This window comes from Dreissena polymorpha, chromosome 9 (assembly GCF_020536995.1).
Source record: "Dreissena polymorpha isolate Duluth1 chromosome 9, UMN_Dpol_1.0, whole genome shotgun sequence".
Taxonomy (NCBI): Eukaryota; Metazoa; Mollusca; class Bivalvia; order Myida; family Dreissenidae; genus Dreissena; species Dreissena polymorpha.
Window position 1 is genome coordinate 13817103 of NC_068363.1, and position 20556 is coordinate 13837658.

The 20556-nt window shown below is 38.0% G+C and overlaps 1 protein-coding gene across 1 annotated transcript; it reads right to left on the reverse strand.

The window, feature by feature from the left end:
- Nucleotides 1-11774: 11774 nt before the first annotated feature.
- Nucleotides 11775-16094, reverse strand: LOC127845875 (uncharacterized). The gene has a single exon (XM_052377050.1). It carries the CDS (start codon nucleotides 16092-16094, stop codon nucleotides 11775-11777), a length of 4320 nt encoding a protein of 1439 aa, XP_052233010.1.
- Between the last annotated feature and the right edge of the window lie 4462 nt (nucleotides 16095-20556).

Sequence of the window (20556 nt, forward strand, 5' to 3'; positions counted from 1 at the left end):
TAGCAATAATTAATGACGCAGTAAGGTGGCTTAACACGCTTAACACGCACGAACAGACTAACTACGCGATTCTAACCGACTCTCTTAGCGCATTGCAAGCACTACACGCAGGATCCTCGAAAACGCGACCAGATTTGATATACGCAGCTCTAAAAGGTATCACAAAACTGACTAATAAAAACATATCTCTTAAACTTATTTGGATACCTAGTCATGTAGGCATCCCGGGCAATGAATACGCAGATAAACTTGCCAAGTTAGGATCCCAAGACGGCCTACTCTCTGAGCTAAAACCCAGCACACGCGAAATTATAGCCATTATAAACCAAAAAGCATACAATGAACAGGACTACAAATGGTCAAAATACTGCACTGAGCATGATTTACCACTTCTCACTAACCCCAGCCATAAGATCCATATCTATAGCCCCATTAAGCAAGAAGATAGGGCATATACACGTATGCGCTTAGGGGTGACTAGGTTACACGGTGATAGCTACGAAACTGTTCTGTGCCCCAAATGCAGTGTCCCAGACACCTTCGAACATTTGTTCTTCATATGCCCTCAACACGCGGCCCAAAGACTAGAACTAAGTGCAGGTATAATAGCAGCATATAACAATATCTCTGTTATAATTGATCGCAGCCTACTGTTAATGCCCCCGAACAAGATCGGATCAGTTATACGACAACATGTTTTTAAATTTTTGCGGGATACGGGATATCTCAATAAAATATAAATACAATAATTACATCGCATATTAGACAAACAGTTAAAATACTCCGATAAGCGAGCTTCCACTGCGTATGACTTATTAAAATAAAATATAAATATTACAAGTTAAATACACAAGATACATTGTTTCCTTAGCAATCTAAATATTATAAATATTACAATATAAATACACTAGATAAATTGTTTCTCTAACAAACTAAGTATTAAACAGTTAGCAATCCTATTGCTGAGACTAGTTTGTTAGTTTGTGAGTGTCTAATTATAAAATCGTCTCTCTATTGTTGTTGATATGCATGTACATATATTAATATACACATATTATTATCTATTGTATACATTAATGATGTAAATACTTGTTGTAAATGTGTTAAGCTCTCCATGAATGGAGGAAATAAAGAATCTAGCTAGACCCGAGTGGGACGCCGCGTTGGTGCGGGAGACGCCGCAGGTGAGTGGATATTATAATAGTATATATATGTATGTTTGAGTTTCAGAGTTTATTTACAGGTCCTACTGGCCTCTTCACGAGGTTACGGTAGCCCGACCTGCCCCTGTGACCTCTCAGGGGAAAAAGATTAATTTTAGAGTCAAAGTAGGTCAAATTTACCCCGGTTTCCCGGGTATTCGCCAAATACTTTAATTTTTAAAAGAGTTCGTTGCACGTTGGCCAATGAGACCTTAATGTGCTAGCTACCTAAAGGTGGTGATGAGGAGCGGATCCCGCCGAGTGTCCCGCACATTACTAATGTACAAGACACTCAACGCGATCCACATCCCAACACCACCCGGTACGTAGGACCCGGAACACACACACGTATCGCTCTCACACACCCACTCATTACGGGTGGCGCGTATGAGAGCGCCACGCCCGTGCGTTCCGGGTTCCTTGGTGGTGATCTGTGTATGGTTGTGTATAGTGTGTGGTATGTGATTGTTGTGCATTTGTCTGAAGCGGAAGAGGAGGTGTCTGTCGGTAATTTAAGGTCGTCGGTCAGTCGTGAAGGGTTGTATATTGTTGCAGTTCCCAGATCGCAGAACCCGCCGCCCCCGCACAAGCGCATCCACGCCGAGCGAGCCCGAGCCCCCCCTGGCAGGCGGGTGGGAAGGAACGATGGTGACTCTGGATAGGGCTTTGGATGGCTCCATGGTTGGTTCTCGACTGATCTGTTGTCGCGCGCAGCAAGTGGGTGGATGAGGGTGCTTGTCTCGGGGGTCTTCAGCGGTTGGGTGCTCGGGCCGGGGCAGTATGCGGGCGCGAGGGGGGGCTCGGGCTCGCTCGGCGTGGATGCGCTTGTGCGGGGCGGCGGGTTCTGCGATCTGGGAACTGCAACAATATACAACCCTTCACGACTGACCGACGACCGTAAATTACTGACAGACACCTCCTCTTCCGCTTCAGACAAATGCACAACAATCACATACCACACACTATACACAACCATACACATCACCACCAAGGAACCCGGAACGCACGGGCGTGGCGCTCTCATACGCGCCACCCGTAATGAGTGGGGGTGTGAGAGCGATACGTGTGTGTTCCGGGTCCTATGTACCGGGTGGTGTTGGGTTGTGGATCGCGTTGAGTGTCTTGTACATTAGTAATGTGCGGGACACTCGGCGGGATCCGCTCCTCATCACCACCTTTAGGTAGCTAGCACATTAAGGTCTAATTGGCCAACGTGCAACAAACTCTTTTAAAAATTAAAGTATTTGGCGAATACCCGGGAAACCGGGGTAAATTTGACCTACTTTGACTCTAAAATTAATCTTTTTCTCCTGAGAGGTCACAGGGGCAGGTCGGGCTACCGTAACCTCGTGAAGAGGCCAGTAGGACCTGTAAATAAACTCTGAAACACACACACACACACGTGATTAGCAAGTTTATTGAGTGTTGTTTATCTAACGGTAACACAATTTACCAGCGCGGATCGCAAATGCAGTCGCTTAATATTGGTTGCTTTAACAACACACTCGTGCCTCTTTGCGCGTGCCGTTTGTTGTCTAATGATTAGGAGATAACTGCTGCTGGTTTTGGGCAGACGGCACGGTAAAAGAAAGACGGCAAAAATAATAAAAGAAAAACAAAACTGATCAAAGTTTAATTATACGAGGCATATAATTACATAGATTCACTACCATATTAGGTCCCGCGAGTTTCTCAGTTTGTTAATCCACCGATAATTACGAGTAATAACCATCTTATATAAACTGCAATCACAGTTCATTTTTTATACTAACAAGTCATTTTACTAGTAAGAAACATTCAGAAAACACATTTCCTGGATTAGATATAAATTATCCGAGTAGAATTAAATTGCAACGTCATGACCTTCGACTTTGCAAATGGCTGACCTATTGTAACATTCAACCCGCGTTCAGTTCAAAGATGGCGATTCAAATTACAAGTAATGTTGGATCAATAATGGACAAAACATTAAATGGATTTAACAAACATTTGATAAGGTTTGTTAAACCAGATAACAACATGGAAAGTTTGGATTATTAAAATTAAACTGGTTAGGCATTTATTAAGTGTACATATTTCGGACATGTATAGTATTCGGATAAACAGTAATTGATATAATAGATGCTCCATCATGACCATTCATTAAGATTGTGTTTTGTTGCAAATGCAGTCATAGGGATGAGGATAATAAAATGACAATAAATATGTGATGCAAAGGTGCAACCGCACATATCTCAATTTACTTAAATGTGCTGAATGAATTAAATGTGTTATGATTAAGTAGATTTTAATGAGAATTTATTGTTTTTAGAATGAACATAGTTAAATGATAGAAATAATAAAAGTTTTGAAATAAACATGTTTTGTCTTTTAAGTCGATATTGTTTGCACAAACTTATACCCTGATTTTCCAAACTTCTCCCTATTTTTAAAGCCTTGGGTAGTCTCCGCCTTGTTGTACGATATATCTAGTTACTTTCACAGAATTAAAGTGACTCAAAATGGATGGGAAGAGTTTGTGATCATTTACGCAGTTGACATTCCGTTAACATCAACATTAAAGATGTTTGGACTTCCAACTTTTTGAGTGGGACTTCCATAAGTAAAGGGCAGGAAGTCAGGACTTCCAAAATTTATTTCTTAGTGCAAGCCCTGTATCTCATTTAATATTTTAACAACTAATGAAAAATCGCGCGTACAGTTCTAAGTCGCATATATTCGCGATTAGTGGATAGACTTATACTCTAGTGAAAGGTGTGTGATTTAAGGAGTGAATAGTGTGGACGTGTAATATAGAGTGTTTATATTCGGTGGAGGATTATTCACTGTCTACAAACGATTGTTTGGTTCCTCTACAAAGGGGGTTCAAGAAGAACACAGAACAGAACAGATGGCGGCGCCCACAGCGTAATTAGCGCATATCGCCAGTCACTTTTAAATGCTGGTGAGCTCCACAGTTGTCGCTGCCCTGTATCAGTCATACTGATTCAGTTCAGATAAGTATTCAAATATCGTGTTAACATTTGTGCCTGACTTTAAGTTCTGGCTGTTTAAATTATTATTTTTTCTGCCTTTTTAAGAATGATGATCAATTCGGAACGGTGTTGACACCGAATAAAAGTACGTTCAATATTTTACTTACTTTTTGATGATTTTCACATTTTTCGCGCTCTTTTCATTGCTTAATTATGACGTAAAAGGTTGAAAGAATGTTTACTTTTCGGAAAAAGTTGTATCCCCGTATCATTCCCGTGCGGTATATGAAATTTCGTTCGTAACGGTGTCGACTTGGAAAATTACGGACAGAGCCATAACTGACCATTTATAAATATTTTGCATATTAAGCTACTAAATGTAACTGTTATTATGTTAAGTTTAAATATATTTAGCTCCATATGGTTGTTTTTTTTTTAATTTTCGTTTGGCATTCTTTTATAAAACAATCAAGAAAATTACCCTTTAAGAATTCGGACAACACACCGTTACTAAAATACATGGGGGTTAAGTGCTTCGACAAAGCATAAAACTGCTTTAATCGTGTAATCTGCTAAGAACTCTTATCTAATATTGTTAACATATTATTTAACATTGTAATTATGAAACTTATCTCTGTTAATGTCTACCATTTAGATAATTGTTGAATATGGACAGTAAATGGAACCTAATCAAATATTCACCCCTATATTACCATACCTCATTTATATAGTCAACGTGTGTATTTTAAACTTCTTGTGATGTGTTTTGTTGTGCTATTGTTTTTAATGTTTTCTTTATGGCAATTATTTGGTTGTAATATTTTCATTAACATATCCTTGTTAAGTCTGTAACTACTAAAAACTATAAGTAATTTTAATATTCTTAAAAGCTTCATATTCATATATATATCTTATTTGTATGTGGTGTGGTGTGTCTTATAGTCACACTGTAATTTTAACCTTCAAGTTTTGTCTTGTAGTCACATCTGGTCAGTCTATTTGTGACTTGTAGTCACAATAGTTCACATAAGGTTATACCCAAGGAGTGTCCGTAAAGGTGACCGGTAGCTGCGGAATCCCACAGCCCGCTTCATGGGCGGCGGGGTTCCCGTTCCGGTCCCCTTTGTGGCGTGTTTTTACCACCCATTATGCCTTTCTGGAAAGAATCTGTTCTATTTTTATCTTTTTTTTTATGGCATTTTATAATAAATGCCCGTTTTCAATCAACAATATTGTGTTTGTTCTTTCCTTCAAGTCATACGAGTCCGTCCGGTCTATGACCTTTTCCTTACCACCGAGGACAATACATAAATAATATTTTATGCACACATAAAAGATTTTATGTCATTGTACGATTTCTTAATTGTTGAACATTATATTGGTTCAAGCCTTCTATTTAATTACTTGTGTATAACCTCAGTGTGGGGTCACATGGGCTCTTTTGACCAATCAAATTCAGTGTTGGCCATTGTGACCCTTTGGATGCTTCTAGACTAACGTGGCAATCCAATATGGTCGAAATTAACAACCCACCTCCAACCCTTCTCCGCCATAAGGTTTTGACTCCCGTACTATGTATGTTTTTACCTGTGTGTAAAGCACATTTGTTTCTTATTTTAAGGTTATACGCATCAAATATTTTTCTTTTATACTTATTTTGGGCGTGTTTTTCCCGTCCCGTACTATGTATGTTTTTACCTGTGTGTAAAACACATTTGTTTCTTATTTTAAGGTTATACGCATCAACTATTTTTCTTTTATACTTATGTTGGGCGTGTTTTTCCCGCCGTCAGCAAATTCAACTTCACAAATTCATGTTTTTGTATGTGTATATGCGTGTGGCGTGTTTTTACAACCCATTATGCCTTTCTGGAAAGAATCTGTTCTATTTTTATCTTTTTTATGGCATTTTATAATAAATGCCCGTTTTCAATCAACAATATTGTGTTTGTTCTTTCCTTCAAGTCATACGAGTCCGTCCGGTCTATGACCTTTTCATTACCACCGAGGACAATACATAAATATATATATAGGCGTGATCAAAGCTAGACTTGTATTGCAGTTATGATTGTTTCATAAAAAAACTTCTTATTTAAGTATTCGGATCGGAGCGCTTTGACAACGGGTACCCCGTTCTACGTAACCGAACAGTTCCCAAAGGAAGTTGCCGACAAACGCCGAATGTTGGTGCCACGTATGAAGGAGGCCCGCAGCAAAGGTAAAACAGCTTGGATCGCGTACGACACGCTGTTTGTCGACGGGAAGCCAGTTCGGGACTAGGAATGCGAGGGGGATGAGCTGCGCATACTATCATGGAATGTGCATGGGCTTACTGCTTTTAAACGAGACGGCGTAGATTTTTCTAGCATTATAACTAACCATGACATAATTTTTCTGTACGAAACGTGGACTTCTGACTCTAGCGACGTTGATATACCCGGCTATAAATCTTTCAATTTCTTCAGAAAATTCCAAAATCGCAATGCGAAGCGCTCGAGTGGTGGAACTGTTCTTTATATAAAAGATGCAATTTCTCACGGTGTTGAAATTATTAGGAACTATTTAGACACTGTTTTATGGATTAAATTGTATAAGGATGTTTTTCATATTGACAAAGATGCTTATGTATGTGGTGTTTACGTATGGTGTGAAGATTCCCCAGCGTACAATATTTTTAATGTTGATATATATGATGTTATAGAATCAGATATTAAGTTATTCGACCCATTAGGATATGTTTATGTAGTTGGAGATTTTAATTGTCGTGTAGGCTCTAAATGTGATTATATTATTCATGATAGAATGACTGATTGTATTGATCATATCGATTATATTCCAGATGAACCACTGTACCGGGCCTCACCCGATAATATTGTAAACAACCATAGTGTTAAACTTATTGACCTTAGTCAATCAACCAGTGTACGCATTCTTAACGGTAGATTTCCCGACACAGACAAGTTTACACTTATATCGCAACAAGGCGCGTCGCTAATTGACTATCTGCTCACAAAAGAAAGCGATTTTTACGCGAATTAATAGTTTTACGGTTGAAGATCTTAACGTATATAGCGACCATACACCAATTAGTTTTTCGATACATGTGAATTTTGATCATCCGAAAGAGATATATGAAAATTATGTGAACATAAAATGGGATCTATCTAAAAAGAGATAAATTCAGAGGTGCTATTATTAGTCGACTTACCGAACTTAATAACTTGACCTTTAGTCATAGTAATAGTCTTTAGTCATAGTAATAGTCTACAAAACAGGGATTCTATAAATACACTGCTGAACTCTTTTACAGCAATAATGCGTGAAGTAGCCGATCCGTTGTTTTTAAACCATGCTGTACATAAAAATGTTTCTTATAACGAAGCGCATGTTAAGAATGCGGACTGGTTCGATTATGAGTGTGTTCAATTAAAAAGTATATATTTACAAGCTCTGAACAATTTTAATAGGTGTAAAACATCAGAGAGTAGACTTTTACTTTGCGCACACAAAGCAAATTATAAATCTGTAATAAATAAAAAGAAACGATTATTTGAAAATAATAAACTTTTAGTATTAGATAAATTAAAGCACGCCAAACCTAGGGATTTTTGGAAGCATTTTAAACATAATAAGAATAGAAAGAGTAACACAATTTCTTATGATGATTTTTATAACTATTTCTCGACCCTTAGTAATGATATTTCACAATGTTCAAATGACGAGGCAGAGCAATTTTGTCGCTCACACAATTTTAATAACTGTGATGTCCCGTTCCCAGAGCTTGATAAACCTATCACCACAGACGAAATTTTAAATGCCGTTAGGTTTTTGAAATCACGTAAAGCACGTGGCTATGATAATTTGCTGAATGAGTATTTCATGGAAAGCGTGGATATTTAAGGATCTTATCTGTGTGATATATTCAATGCTATATTAAACTCGGGGTATTTTCTTGATTAGTGGACCGAGGGGGTAATTGTGCCAATTCACAAAAAGGGGGATACTGAAAATGCTAGTAACTACCGAGGTGTAACACTTGTAAGCTGTTTGTCTAAGCTATTTACCACTGTAATAAACAAACGGATTGAATCTTTCTGCACCCGATTGTATAAACGCTGGTTAAAGTTACCGCTCGGTAACATTCAAACCTTGGTAAGTTTGCGGTTATTCAGGTATAGTAACCTTCAAGGTAACTCGATTGTATAAACACGATATACCTTAAAGTAACCTAACCGCGCATAGTGGAATTTAACCACCGGTAACTTTAACCAAAACATTCCCACAATGCATTTTTTAATGACGTAATTTTCGCGCGAAGTGTCACGCTTATAAACAGCGACATGTATTTTTTTTATCAAATTCATTTACAAATGAATTCTCAATAAAATAAAGTGTAAATTTTAACTATGAGTTCATCAAAATGACCAGGGACAACTTGATAATGATGTCGGGATTTGCATCATTTAGCGGAATCCCTGGTGCTTCCAAACTGCAAGAGAGTCCTTACAAAGACGTCTATTCTTCTAGTTGTTCTAGATGTAACATAAAAATTATACTAGGTCGTCGTAACATGCTAGACTATTCTAATTTGGCTTATGTTTACAATAAACTTACTTACTTTCTTGTACAATAAGGGAATTTACCATAGACAAATAAAACATTGTTCAAGTTTAAATATATCTTTGTATGCAGAAATCTGCAAATGCAACCGAGTTCACCAACGGCTAATATTTGTGTCGTGTTCTGAGAAAACTGGGCATAATGCATGTGCGTAAAGTGTCGTCCCAGATTAGCTTGTTAAGTTTGCACAGGCTAATCAGGGACGACACTTTCCGCCAAAAATTGATTTTTGCTAAGAAGGGACTTCATTTTAACAAAAAATGTCATAAAAGCGGAAAGTGTCGTCCCTGATTAGCCTGTGCGAACTGCACTGGCTAATATGGGACGACACTTTAAGCACATGCATTATGCCCATTTTACTCAGAACACGACACATTTGATAAACTGCTCCGGTTCATTTTGACAGCAGTAATGTACATAGAGTACATGACGTAGCGTGTGACGAAGAAGAAAGTTTATTGAGTTCTCATTTGAATATAATGATATGATAGCATAAGGGTCTTTATTTAACTATGCTAAAATAATTATCAAAGACCCTAGATGCAAACTCGTCAATTATTGAATTAAATGGATTATTTATGGATTTTAAAGGATTATTGAAGGTAAGATACTAGTTCGAACGTGTTTTGTTTTTTGTTTGTACTTTTGTTGTTCCCTGTTCTCGGAGAAATGATTTTAACATGGGCGCCATTGATGCATCGGATCACACACGGCATACCCATAACAGAATATTAGGAAACACGTTCTGTGCGTCCTTAAATTCGTTGTCCGAAGTCGGATATCGTATTGCCCTGTAAATTAAGTCAAATTAAGTGTCAGTCGCTGCAATTTGTTGTTTACTCGTCGAAATTGTGAAGGTCGTCGATGGTTAGCTTTTATAATGTCGCGCGCCGCGGCCATTTTGTGTAAGTTACCTCTCGGTTACTTGTACTTACCCAACTAGGGAAGCAGGGTATGTTTTAACTGTGGTTTAACCGACCGGTATAACTAACCAAATTTTATACAAACGCCTACCGACCAGTAACCAACATGTTACCGACTTTTAACCGCCGGTATGTGGTTAACCGCCGGTTTAACTGTTTATACAATCGGGTGCTGTAATGAAAACAATATTATTTCGAACGCTCAGTTCGGATTTCGGAAAGGGATATCAACCGTTGATGTCGTTTTTATACTTTTGTCAGTAATCGAAAATTATCTGAATCATAATAAACGTCTTTATGTTATTTTTGTGGACATGTTTAAATGCTTTGACTCAATTTATTGAAATGCCCTTTGGCTGAAAATGTACACATAAGGAATCCAAGGTAAATAGTTAAGAATCATACGTTGTATGTATAATAAAGTAAAATCATGTGTAAAATCATGTAACACCTTCTCCGACTTTTTTGAATATGCAGTTTGTTTAAGGCAGGGGGAGGTAATCTCGCCGATCTTGTTTTCATTCTTTGTTAATGACCTTGAACTTTATTTGCAAAATGAACCTACTTCGGGATTATTATTTGACGATATTGTGTTAATGCTTTTACTTTTTGCAGACGATATGGCCATTTTTGCGAAATCGCCAGATGAATTGCAAACCAATATTAATCTTTTGCACTCTTATTGTAAAACATGATGACTTACTGTCTGTCAAAGATTTTTGATAGTATAGTTGAGCCAACTAACTATAAACTTTGAATGTAAACAAAAGTCCACCAATGTTCCTCAGATAGAAGGAAAGGACTTGAAATTTTGGGGTCTATGCAAATCACAATACCGCAAAGAGGATTACAAAGTTTATTTATCTATTTATTTTTCGTGCTTTAATTTCTATTCTAATCTCATGCACATTTAAAAACAAATAAGAAATTATAATCTAGATTATCCCTGATGATCGAATGTCAAATGTTAAAAGCAAATGTTCTTGCTGTGCTCCGCTGTATACGTCATACATCTATTCAGTTCTCAGGTCCAGTTCTTTCCAGTTACCCGATCGGAACTACACAGTACACATCACTGCTACACTTTTTGAGGTTTACTATGATATGAATGCTTCCTTCCTGTCAGTGCGTTTCTCTGTATAATTTATTTGTAGTTGTCTTTATGAAACTGATGGCCAAGATTCAACTAGTTCTAGTATGCATCATACGTCTTATTAAACTTCTATCTTCTATCCCCTTTTCCATCAACTTTCTTCATCAATATTCAACTAGTTCTAGTATGCAACATACGTCTTATTAAACTTCTATCTTCTATCCCCTTTTCCATCAACTTTCTTCATCGTAATTCTTACACCAACAAAAATGGGATCTACAAGGATATAAGAATATCCATTCAGATCATTATGCTTATGATTAATCCCTTATAACAGCTTTCAATTATACCACATTTTACTACTTATCAAAATCACATGGCAATAACATAATATTTCCGTAACATCAAGCACTACAAGTTTTACAAGAAAAACGAAACAATACAGAATGATTACTACAATAATGCATATGTTGGACGAGAAAGATTATTGTTAAATAACATACCCCATTTAGATTCCTTCTATAAACACAACACTCTAGATGCCTCCACAATGTGGCCGACGATCAGAAATTCTGATGGCACCTCCTTCCACACAACAAACGCTCTGGTCTTAAGCCCAAATTCAACTGACTCAGAAACACACAGAAAACTCTCGAACTCTGCCATACACTAACCAGGCTTCCTTGAATAAACAAAAGTATCCCCATACCCCAGACCTGACCCTAAATTTCCCATTAGATTTGACCGTATGATTTATGATTTCAGGGCTTTCAGTACTCTTGGATGTGTATCCCAAAGCCGGTTTATAGTAACATTTATACTTGCTATTCTAATTAACTATATTAACATTTACACACACAAAAAAAACAACCCTATTTCTTTGACACACCCCCCTGCTTAAGATGAAATTCCCAATTTCTGTCTCAACCTTTTGGATTTGTGTCAAGACTAGGTTCATGACTCATGTTTCAGATTTTCGACTGAGATAATCAGCCCCGACATTTTCAGTTCCCTTTATAGCAACAACAGTGAACCGGTAAGCCTGCAAAACAAGAGCCCAACGCATGATTCTGCCATTAGAATCCTTTGCCTTGTTCAGATATACCAGTGGCATGTGGTCTGTTTCTAACAGAAACTTCTTACCATATAAGTATGTGTGGAATTTCTGTATTCCCCACACAACTGCAAGGCATTCTTTCTCAACCACCGAATAATTTCTTTCCCTTTGCAGCAATTTACGACTTGCATATGCTACCGGAAACTTACCATCCTCATGTTCTTGCAGAAGTACTGCCCCTAAACCTACATTAGAGGCGTCTGTACGTAGAATAAATGGCTTACCTAAATCTGCCATTCGGAGAATTGGTGACATCGTCACTCGTTCCTTCAATTCCTTGAATGCCCTTTCATGAGGTGATTCCCAAACCAAGGTATTGGGTTTACCTTTCTTGGTGAGGTCGGTAAGTGGTACAGCCACAGCAGCAAAGTTTGGTATGAACTTACGATAATAACCTACCAGCCCTAAGAAGGATCGAAGTTCAGTCTTGGTTCGTGGTCTTTCGGCTTGAGCTATTGCTGTAACCTTCTGTGGGTTTGGTTCCACTTTTCCGTGCCCTACTTGGTGTCCTAAGATATCAAGTCTCTCACAAGCCAACATGCACTTGCTAGGCTTTGCCGTCAGTCCAGCATTTCGCAGGCGCCCTAAGACTTCTGCAATCAACGTAAGATGCTCCTCCCATGTCTCGGTGAACAGGAACATATCGTCTAAAAAGTTATCCACTCCACTAAGGTCTTTCAGCAACATTCTCATCATTCTGCTGAAGACAGCGGGTGCGCATGCCAGTCCAAATGGCATTCTTCGAAACTGCCATAGCCCGGTGTCAGTTGCAAAGCTAGTATACTTTTTGCTTTCCTCGGAAACTGGAATCTGCCAGTACCCCTTTGACAAATCAATTCTCGAAAAGTAACGACAGTGGGATAAGCGTGCAAAAATGTCATCCTGACATGGCATTGGCTCAGCATCAAAGACTGTGACCTGATTTAACTTGCGAAAGTCCACACAAAATCTATTAGTGCCATCTGGTTTCTTCACTATAACGACTGGTGATCTATATGGTGAATCTGATGGTTCAATGACACCCATTCTTAACATCTCCTGAACTTCTTTGTTTATGGTCTCCTTCACAGCATGTGGAACAGGATATGGCCTTGAACGAATTGGATCATCTGTAGTTGTTTTAATATGGTGTTCTACCAAATTGGTTTTCCCAGGAATGTCAGTTAACACGTCTTGGAAGTCTTGAAGTAATGTTTGCAAAGATTCGCATTGTTTGGCATCTAGGTTTTCACCAAGTTTGACATCTTCAACAGATTCTGATTGTTCTATTATAGGACATTGTATCTCTTCATTAAATCGACCATACTCACTTAAACAGTCCTTCTCACCACTTGGTACCTTGTCGTCTTCAATAATGGCCGCTGCGATATTTATCAGTAATCCAGCCTGACCAGTTTCAGCCTCATTGCCAATTCTCTCCACATATTTCTTCAACATATTGGCATGGTATGTCTTCACATGACCATTGACGTCAAGTCGGTAGTCTGATTCACCAACTTTCTCTACAATTTCATATGGCCCTTGCCACTGCATGAGCAATTTGTTTCGGTTTGTTGGCAACAGAACTAGAGCTCGCTCTCCTACTGAAAATGTTCTTTGCCTCGCTTTCTTATCGAAGTGTTTCTTGTATTTTCCAGCAGATTTCTTCAGTTCTTCTTGTGCAAATTGCATTGTTTCTGCTAGCCTTTCCTTTAGGTCCAAAACGTATTCATAAACAGTTTTTACCTCTTCACTAAGGGTTTCCTGTGTCAACATCTCTCTTAATATTTGCATTGGTCCTCTTACTGTTCTCCCGTAGAGCAGTTCAAATGGAGAAAACCCTGTGCTTGCCTGTGGGGCTTCTCTGTATGCGAACAAGGCTGGCGAAATGTACTTGTCCCAGTCCTTGGGTCGCTCTGTACACATACGCTTTATCATGGACTTCAGCGTGCCATTCATTCTTTCCACTAACCCGTTACACTGGGGATGGTATGGTGTAGTCACTAACTGTTTCATTGACAACAGCCTACTTATCTCCTTCATGAGTCCAGATGTAAACTGTGCTCCCATGTCACTAAGCATTTCTTGTGGAACTCCAACTCGAGTGAAAATGTCTACTAATGCCTCTGCAACGGTTTCTGTCTCAATGTTCTTCAATGCCATCGCCTCCGGATATCTTGTAGCGTAGTCAACCACCGTTAATATGTACCGGTTCCCTCTGTCACTAACTGGTGTAATAGGTCCAATCAGATCAACAGCCACGCGTTTAAATGGTGTATCTATTAATGGCATTTCTCCCAACGGAACCTTGGAAACTTTTCCTTTTGATGTCATCCTCTGACAGGTATCACAGGAGGTACAGAAACGTTTCACATCTGACATTACACCAGACCAATGAAATTGTGACAGTACTTTATCCAATGTTTTCTGCATTCCTAGATGTCCTCCTAATAAACTCTCATGAGCTATCTTCATGATTTCATCTCGAAATTCCTTAGGGACAACAAGCTGACAAACAGGTTCTCCCTTGTTATGTTTTGGAGACGTAAATTCACGGTACAAGAATCCATTGCGTTCATAATACCGAGAAGTATTCAGTTTTCCACACTGCTTTACCTCTTCCGACATTGCTTGTTCCCGGGCAGCTTGAAGAGTTGGGTCACTTTTCTGTGCTTCTTGAAACATCTGTGGATTCATCCCCTTGATCTGTGTTGGCACCTTTAGCGGTTTGATTTTGCTTACCTTTTCTTTTGAAGCCTGAGCTCTTGTGACTACTGCTGCCTGTTCGTTCACCGTTTCATCCACTTTCTTCTCTTCTGATATGGTCGCATATTCTCCAATTGCAATATCTCTGATTCCGTCAATATTCCCCAATATCAAGTCGTATACTGGACTTTCAACACACATGGCAATAACCTTACCTGTATAATAAGGTGTTTCCACAAACACTTTTGCCGTGGGGAATTGTCTCACTGTTCCATCAAGTAAGACACAATTCTGAACTTTCCCAGTAAAACTGTGGTTTGGTACAAGAGACCTCTTTACCACCACTGATGAACATCCAGTATCCCTCAAGACACAAATTTGTTTTCCGTCGACCCATCCTATGCACTCCGGCATATTTTCCCGAATAGGTCCATCACACGCTGCCGACATGACAGGTAATTTGTGACCACATGACAGACTTACCTTTCCTTGGGATAGGCCACACGCCGACAAACTAGATTTACTTACCTTTCGGTCATACTTGTCTTCAGGTCTTCTTCCACCTCTTGCTGGTTCCCAGCTTTTGAAACCATTACCTGAATACTGGCCTGATAGGTTACCACCCCTATGGTTGTTTGTGCCCATGGTGTTCCGACCATTTATCCTCGGGCAGTCTCTACGTAAATGTGGTCCATTGCAAACAAAGCAAGCCTTACCTTTCACACCATCTCTAGATTCATTCCCCGTTTTGCCATTGCCCTCATGGGCCTCAATATACCGATCTGCACAATCGGCCATCTCTGTTACTGAAGCAAACTTACGCTCCTTTAAGAACACTTGCAGTCCCTTTGAGCACCCATTCAAGTATTGCTCACGTAAAATCAAATCTCTTAAACCCTCATAGGTTTCGTCAGACCCAGCCTGGCACATCCAATTGGTTAAGTAATCTCCCAATCGAATTACAAATTGAGACGCTGTCTCCCCTGATTCACATTTACTACTACGAAACTTTTCCCTGAAACCATCTTCGTTGAGATTGAACCTTTTTAGCAGGGCATCCTTAAGTTTCTGATAATCATTAGCCTCAGCAACTGTGAGTCTCGAATACACATCCAGGGCACGCCCCTGCAACAGTGCACTCAAATTTGCACCCCAACATTCCTTCTTCCATCCAGCACTCTCTGCGAATCGCTCAAATCTTTTGAGATATGCATCCATGCTATCACGCTTGTCATCAAAATTGGGTAACTTTGGCAACTTAGCCTTAGTACCACTCTCACTAGTAGTACGACTATCACCCCTCTGTGACCCACTACGTAATCTTTCCATCTCAATTTCTCTCTCCATTTCTAATTTCTTAAATTCTCTCTCTCTATTTCTCTCTTCACGCTCATAAGCTCTTTCTTTCCTTTCTGCCTCCTCTCTTTCTCTTATAAAGGAGAGCAAAGTTTCCCCGGACAAACCGGACTTTTCACCCATTTGAAAAAGATTTTCCAAATCAGACATGGTGAAAATCAAACCCAATGAATAAGGGATTTAACAAGAAAGTTAACTCTTATAATAACCTGCTGGCCCCTTTTAACAGTTTCTCCCCTTTGCCTGACCTGACCAGTGCCTGTGACCTCACACTGACCTGTAGCAAGTCCCCTTAGAGATAACAACCCAGGTATTAACAGCACAGCACACAGAGATAAAATTTCTCTTGAATTTACAGACAAGCTTTTATTTCCTCACTGCAGTATTTCTCTGTGATAATCGAATAGCATAACCCCACCCGTACTACCAGTTTTGTCAAAGATTTTTGATAGTATAGTTGAGCCAACTAACTATAAACTTTGAATGTAAACAAAAGTCCACCAATGTTCCTCAGATAGAAGGAAAGGACTTGAAATTTTGGGGTCTATGCAAATCACAATACCGCAAAGAGGATTACAAAGTTTATTTATCTATTTATTTTTCGTGCTTTAATTTCTATTCTAATCTCATGCACATTTAAAAACAAATAAGAAATTATAATCTAGATTATCCCTGATGATCGAATGTCAAATGTTAAAAGCAAATGTTCTTGCTGTGCTCCGCTGTATACGTCATACATCTATTCAGTTCTCAGGTCCAGTTCTTTCCAGTTACCCGATCGGAACTACACAGTACACATCACTGCTACACTTTTTGAGGTTTACTATGATATGAATGCTTCCTTCCTGTCAGTGCGTTTCTCTGTATAATTTATTTGTAGTTGTCTTTATGAAACTGATGGCCAAGATTCAACTAGTTCTAGTATGCATCATACGTCTTATTAAACTTCTATCTTCTATCCCCTTTTCCATCAACTTTCTTCATCAATATTCAACTAGTTCTAGTATGCAACATACGTCTTATTAAACTTCTATCTTCTATCCCCTTTTCCATCAACTTTCTTCATCGTAATTCTTACACCAACAAAAATGGGATCTACAAGGATATAAGAATATCCATTCAGATCATTATGCTTATGATTAATCCCTTATAACAGCTTTCAATTATACCACATTTTACTACTTATCAAAATCACATGGCAATAACATAATATTTCCGTAACATCAAGCACTACAAGTTTTACAAGAAAAACGAAACAATACAGAATGATTACTACAATAATGCATATGTTGGACGAGAAAGATTATTGTTAAATAACATACCCCATTTAGATTCCTTCTATAAACACAACACTCTAGATGCCTCCACAATGTGGCCGACGATCAGAAATTCTGATGGCACCTCCTTCCACACAACAAACGCTCTGGTCTTAAGCCCAAATTCAACTGACTCAGAAACACACAGAAAACTCTCGAACTCTGCCATACACTAACCAGGCTTCCTTGAATAAACAAAAGTATCCCCATACCCCAGACCTGACCCTAAATTTCCCATTAGATTTGACCGTATGATTTATGATTTCAGGGCTTTCAGTACTCTTGGATGTGTATCCCAAAGCCGGTTTATAGTAACATTTATACTTGCTATTCTAATTAACTATATTAACATTTACACACACAAAAAAAACAACCCTATTTCTTTGACACTGTCAACGCAGACAAAACAAAAAAAATGGTTTTCAGGAAGAGGGGCAGACTATTATCAAATGAAAAATGGAATTTTGATGGCAAAGAATTAACTGTTGTAGACGATTTTAATTATCTAGGCACTGTTTTCAACTGCACAATGAGTTTTAAGCTGAATCAATAATATTTAGCAGGTAAAGCAATAAAGGCATTAAACGTACTATTGCAACATTGTAAAAAGTACGATCTAAAGCCAAAGATACTGTGTCAACTTTTTGATTCATTTGTTGGATTTATACTTAAATATTCAGCAGAGGTATGGGGATTTACGTAATCAAAAGAACTAGAGAGAATACATCTGAAATTTTGCAAACGTATTTTAAAACTTAAAGCTAATACATCTAATGCGGGCGTATATGGGGAGTTAGGTCGATACCCTCTGTTCATTACAAGGTATATACAAATTATTAAATACTGGAGTAAAATTATACATACAGATAATATTATTATTAAAAAGGTTTATGAGCAGGCCAAAGATTGTAACGCTGGCTTAAAAAAATGGGTATATAATGTTAAGATATTGCTAAGCAATCATGGTTTCTCTTATATTTTTGAAGACGCTGAAAATGTCGATTTTAAATCATTTATTTGTATTTTTAAACAACCTATCTTTGATAATTTTATTCAAGAATGGTCCCAGAGCATGCAGACAAACCATGTTCTTACTACTTATGTACTTTTCAAAAACAATTTGCATTACGAATCATACCTCGATTTTCTACCTAGCAGGCTAAGAATGTTTTTCTGTAGGCTAAGACTATCGGTTCACCCACTAAGAAAACAAACCGGTAGATATGGTAGAAATATAATTGCTAGGGATCAGCGTTATTGTTTATTTTGTAATTTACATGATATTGAAGATGAATATCATTTTATGCTTATATGTCCATTTTTAGAGGAGATACGCAAAAATATGTATCAAAGTATTATTACCAACGCCCATCGATGTTTAAATTTTTGGAAATGTTGGGCATTGATAACAAAACCAAATTAATTAAAATTTCCCTTTTTATTAAATACACATTAAATAAAAGAAACTCATTGTTAAATGTAAGTTCATCCTCGTAAAACAAGGACACATACTTTAACATTTTGAATATCACAATATGTATGTATATCACAATAAAATGTAATAAGTTTTATAATAAAGACCAGGTATACCGTATATACAGGTATACCGTAGTTACTGTAAATATATGATTACCGTGACATGAATGTTCTTAATTATGCTTTGTTTGTTTTGTTATATTGACGATGTACATTGTGCAAGTCATAATAAAACACATGTTCTGTTCTGTTTTGACAACAAGCTGTATATCTACTCAAGACAAAACTCTTCGATTGTCAGTAAGAAAGAACAAGAGTATCCGCGTATACTATGTTTGGCCGTGGAGTCAAAATAGTAAAGGAGCGATTGTCCGGGTTGGCAAAATAATGTAGGAGCGACTGTCCGCCCTGTCAAAACAACGTAGGAGCGACTGTCCGCCCTGTCAAATTTAGCGTAGGAGCGATTGTCCGTAGGAGCGTTTGTCCGGATACCTTTGAAACCAGTTAATTAATTTCGGGGGAAAATGATAGTACTTATAACAATATATATTTTGAACCCAAATGTTTTTATAATTCTGGAAAAAACGAGATGAAATTAACGGCAAAATTTTAGAAATGTGTCCTCATTTTTCCGTATTACCGTATGGGAAATAACAAAACCGTATACTTTGTAAGTTGATACAGCCAACATAAAATATATATAAAAAATAACTATAAAACAAAAACAGTATGTAGTAGCATGCAAAGAGGTAGCAGGAACAGTGTAAATCGTTCCTGGGGGTAGATCTTATCATCTTATCTGTCAATAAATCACTGATACTGCACTCGATTTTGCCCGCAGAACGGCCGCATTTAGGGCCGCAGTGGCCGCAGAATAGTAGTGTCCGTCATGCGTGAATAAGGTTACGCATGCGCAATTAATTTCCTTCTATATTACATATAAAATAGTTTATGTTCGATATCAATTTTTACCATGACCAAGCGTTTCAACACTATATCATCATACATCATTGGAAAGATAAATGCATACTTTTTTGAAAAAAAAATGCATGCCATCAAATTCTGTGTTGTAACTAAAAATATTTACCTTAGAATAGGCACACAAGTTTTGACACATGTGAAGGCGACCATTTTTACTCAAATAGTATGACCTACTTTCAAAGCCGGGAACCATCAACAGAAAAAGTAGAGCACAAAAATGGCTCTGTTTCTTATTGCTTACAAATATACATTCAAATTAATACCAAAAACGTACCATTTGCATTCTATTTTACAAATCCTAGGCAGCATTCACCGAACAATGTGTGCTATATATCAAATTGACTGCATGTAACCCTGTAAACAGGAGTTCCGGTTTGGGGTTATGTGACCATAACCCGTGTAAATATCAATCGATAATTTCAATGGCTTATACCTAGCACACTAATTAATCGGTCCGTAATGTGTACTCGTCCACGATAAAATCGTCGACAGTTACTTCGGAGATGGAAATCTTGATGTTATCCTCGTGGAAATTGTGCATTTCATGCATGACACAGTAAACTTTTATATAAACAAAGAAGAAAATCGGATATTCTGCAATAATTGTGGGCTAACCTTATAGGAGGTTTTGGGGATTCCGATAATGACGTCACGTTTGCGCATGCTCAAATTTTGGCCGTCAAAACTGCGGCCATTCTGCTATTGTTTGCATTGATGAAGCGCATCGTGATAAGGTTACAAACGTATTCGCGACCCTTTTAAAGAACATAAAATACTCAGAAATTGAAATTCTTTCAGATTAAATTGAATCC

Excerpts from the sequence above, each read along its gene's own strand:
- LOC127845875 (XM_052377050.1), bottom strand. The coding sequence starts at position 16,094 with ATGGGTGAAAAGTCCGGTTTGTCCGGGGAAACTTTGCTCTCCTTTATA.